General features: G+C 55.2%; 1 protein-coding gene across 1 annotated transcript in view; it reads right to left on the reverse strand.

Annotated features, from left to right (window-relative positions):
• The window catches only part of NCAPG2 (non-SMC condensin II complex subunit G2), a 71592-nt gene that overhangs the window by 60401 nt on the left and 7166 nt on the right, over positions 1 to 4025 (reverse strand). Inside the window, exons 4-5 of the mRNA XM_027770066.1 lie at positions 3376 to 3552; positions 1904 to 2018 (exon numbers count right to left, since the gene is read on the reverse strand). Coding sequence (XP_027625867.1) covers positions 1904 to 2018; positions 3376 to 3552 — 292 coding nt within the window. The remainder of the gene's footprint in view (positions 1 to 1903; positions 2019 to 3375; positions 3553 to 4025) is intronic.

Below are 4025 nucleotides of genomic sequence, written 5' to 3' on the forward strand. Positions count from 1 at the left end.
CCGTCCCCGCCTGGAGCCTCCGCCGCAGCAACAGGACGAACGCCGTCTTGCCCATGTCCTCCCTGGCAGGCAGGCCTCTCTCCCACCACGTGACGCACAGGTCCTGGATGGCACTCCGCAGCTTGTGCTCAGACTCGGGTAAGGCATACAGCACACCTGACACAAGGCAGGGAGTCCCAGTGGGTAATGCACATTCTCGCCGTCAAGGAGCCAACAGCTCAGAGCACTGCGACCGTGCCTTAGGAGCTCTGTAAGCAGCTGATACCCGCTTGTGTTAACTGGCCAAAGGTCTGCACGTGCTGTCTGTGAAACGCTAACAAAACTTTAAAAATTATCACATGGGACTAGCAGATGACATAGCAGTTACATGGCTGCACTCCCACAGTCAACTGCGGTTCGAGTCCCAGGCCCAGTGGCTTCAAAATCACACAGGGAACATGTGCATGTGGGCCCAAGCTGCCAGGAAGAAAATGAAGAATGAGTTGAGGCGTGGCCATTAACCCTGGGGAGTGATTTCTCATTTTCCCAGTCTTAATCCCGCTCGCACTTTCTCTCAGGCAAGCACACACACCCTAAGACAAAACCTCTCCAGAAAAAAGAACTATACACCTTTGTAAAACAGACCCACATAACAATCTTAGAAGTAGAAGCCTCAGAGAGCATGCTACCTAAACCCCTAACTCCAGAGCAGCCATTCAGGCTCAATGCAAAGGGTCCCCCGCATCAGCCACCAAGGACAATGACAAGTAGCCCCGGAGGCCAGCGGCTAGCGTGGCGGTCAAGGCGCTGGGCTCCCACAGGCTGGCTGTAGTGCCTCAGACCCAGCGGCTTGAAACACACTAGGTGTGTGTGTGAGCATGCCCGGAATCCCGGACGGAGAAGGGACTGTGGCACGGCCATACACCCAGGAGGTGATTTCTCACTGTCTCTCTCATCTGTCTGTCTCTCAGACGACCACACACGCTCTATAGAAAAAATAACTCTCTTAAAAAAAAAAAAAAAAAAAAAAACCTCAACAATTTTGAATACTGACGATATACTCCTAATTCTGGTCTGGCCTCCTGATGTCAAACACCAAACCCCTGGGCTAGCCGGCAGGCTGGAGCCGCGACTCAGCACCAGACATCGCGTCGAACAGCGATCTGAAACGCAGAAAACGCACAAAACGTTTGGGAGCTATTTCTGTACTTACTAGGAGAGAATTTTTAATAAGACACTGTATTTCAATTTAAGAATCCAGAACTAAAATGGCCCCAAACACATGAATCCAAGGCCCAAGGACCAAGTGACAGGGACAGGGACAGGGACCTACCGCACACACCCTGGGCACTTGGGGACTATTCTGAAGACAGTCACTTAAAACCGTGTTTGCATCTTTCTTTCAGATCATCAAAATAACCTTATGTAAATACATTACAACCAGAGGTCACTGTTCCAGACTAGTACCCCCAAATTACTAAGTAGGGTTTTCCATTTAGTTAGAACCCACAGACCATCAGGATTTAAATTGCAGGACAGTAAAAACCCCCAGAGGAACCGAGTCCTCAGACCGTGCCTGTCACGTGTCTAAGGAAACGGCAGTGTCACAGGCTCCAGATTAAAGCAGCACTACCTGGAGGTCACAGTGAGCTGAGGACCTGCAGCCTGATCCTTTCCCTTCGACCCTGGTTCTCAGTCAAACCAGAGCAGCCCGGAAAACACGCCAGCAGGGCTGAGGTGGCTCAGTCCCATGGTAGTCTCCATGGGAACACCGGCAGGCAGGTGGACCAGTGGGGACACAGGGTGGCCCCAGGCCGGACCAGCCGCGCCTCGTCCCGCCCTGGCTGCGGTGCCGCTCCAGGGATGAGCAGAATGAGCACCCCTGCGCTGCGTCTCCCGCGGCACTCAGGCCGGAGCAGCGTACCGTTCACGATGACGGCGCAGTCCAGCAGGGCTTCGTAGTCCTCACTGTCGTTGATCACAGACACAGAAGCAAGGAGGACAGATGTAACGGCGTGAATGATGTCCAAGTGCTTTCTCTAGAAAGGGAAAGGAAAGCCGAGGCATGGAGGAGGTGAGATCATCAACCTAAAATTTGACTTTAAGTTCATTACTTTCCCTTCCTTGAAGCAGAGAGACAAAGAGAAAAAGAAGGCTCTGCCAATAGGGTCTCGACACCAGTTTACCCACCACCTCAGCCACCCCAAGCAAGGGCACATGTGCCGCACTCAGGGAGGCCTGGGGCCAGCACCCGCCAGCCCGTGAGCTCGGGGTGCACCTCTAATGCCAGAGGGCAACGAGCGCTGAGGGCGAGCGGGCGGTGAGCAGCAAAAGCACCCCACACGGGCCGGTCACACCATCGGGGTCCCAGGCACGTGCACTCACGCCAGGAGTTCTCAGCCACTGGGCTGAGGCTGGAACCCTGGTCACCCACATGGGCTTCGACTCCCGCCATGGACACTCAACTGGTGCCTTGCGGAGCCAAACCCACACACACTTCCCCTGCTTCTTTACTCATGATCCAGAACCCACACATTAGCTGTGCGGGGAGGGATGGGGAGGAGAGGGGAGGGGACGGGACGGGACAGGAGGAGAAGGGCAGTCTCCACAGGGTCTGGTCACGCAGTGATCCCCTTCCTCCACTCCTCCAGAACTTGGGCACGCATGTGTGTGCTCAGTGTGCCATGACTCCAGTTTTGAACTTTCATAAGGTGGACCAGCAGACGATGGAGCAGTTATGTCACTGGACTCGCACATGGCTGACTCAGGGGCCTGAAGCTGGGCACATGGGTGTGTGTGCAGGTCACAGGACATCGGAGGAGGGGCTGCAGCATGGCCGTCCCCCAGGGGAGATCTCTCACTTTCCCTCTCACTGTCTGTCACCCCAGTCCCTGCCGCTGAGTGCATGCACTCTAAGGCAAAAACCTCTAAGAAAGATGTTCCAAGTTATTTCTAAAAATAAACAAACAAATCGAGCCGTGCTTTGAGCTTGTTCTGAAAAGTGAATTGAAGCCGAATACAACTGTCCTGAAAATGGCAGCCCAGGTGAGGGTCAGTGAGCAAAGGCTGAGGTGAGCACGGCGAAGCTCCAAGCCCGAGACATTTAATGTAAAGCCCAACCTACAGGGTGCGCACTCGCCAGGAGAGACAGACAGAGGAAAAGAGGACTCACACCCGGGGGGTGGACACACTATGATCCCTCTCCCTCCATTCTCCTCCTGGGATTTCGGGCACGCACACATGTGTGCCTGGTGTGTTTCAAGCTGCTGGGTCCAAGACTCGGGTGGCGCACTCAGCCGTGTGGGACCCAGAGCCGTAACCACCACCCCCAGCTGACCCCCAGATAATCACTGTCTAACAAAGGATGGGGGCTTCGACCGGGAGAATGAGCGCTACCGTCTTGGAGCCAGGCGCCGTGTCCGCGGCCTCGCCCGCCGCCTGCCACGCCTCCACGGGGCTCTCCAGCAGCACATCCGTGAGCAAGGCCTTCAGCCTCTGCCATAACTCCTCCTTCTGTTTCCGCGATAGTTCCTCTAGTAACTCGCTGAGGCTGAAGGGGTCAGAGGCATCTCTCTGTGAAATAAACAGCAAATAATGTATTTCAAACACAGAAAACAAGGGTGTTACCTTTTCATAGTGACACCGACAGGAAAGCTACAGTACTAGCCTTGTCACAAGTTCAAGCGTTCGGTGGGTTTTCAAAGCCGCCCCTAGAGGAGAGCCGGTGCGGGTTGCCAGATAAGGAGTGGCGAGGTCGGCCCTGCTCTGCTCTAGCCTCTGCACCCTGGAGGTAAGAACCTCATCACCGCCAGCCCACCCTGGGCTGCTGTGCTTAACGACAGGGACACAGTGACGACCACAGAAATGCAGACCCACCCTATGTGGCTCCAGGTGCCGGTGACCTGCCCCAAGGGACCCTCCATGCCACCCTCCACTCAGCCCAGACGCCCTTCTCTCCTGCCAGCCAATGACAAAACATGACATTCCGAGTGGCCTCCACCTCCTCTCACTCTGAGCAGACAGCCCCACGAACTGACAGAGCAAGC

The sequence above is a fragment of the Tupaia chinensis genome, unplaced genomic scaffold (genome assembly GCF_000334495.1).
Source record: "Tupaia chinensis unplaced genomic scaffold, TupChi_1.0 Scaffold000110_1, whole genome shotgun sequence".
Classification (NCBI taxonomy): domain Eukaryota; kingdom Metazoa; phylum Chordata; class Mammalia; order Scandentia; family Tupaiidae; genus Tupaia; species Tupaia belangeri.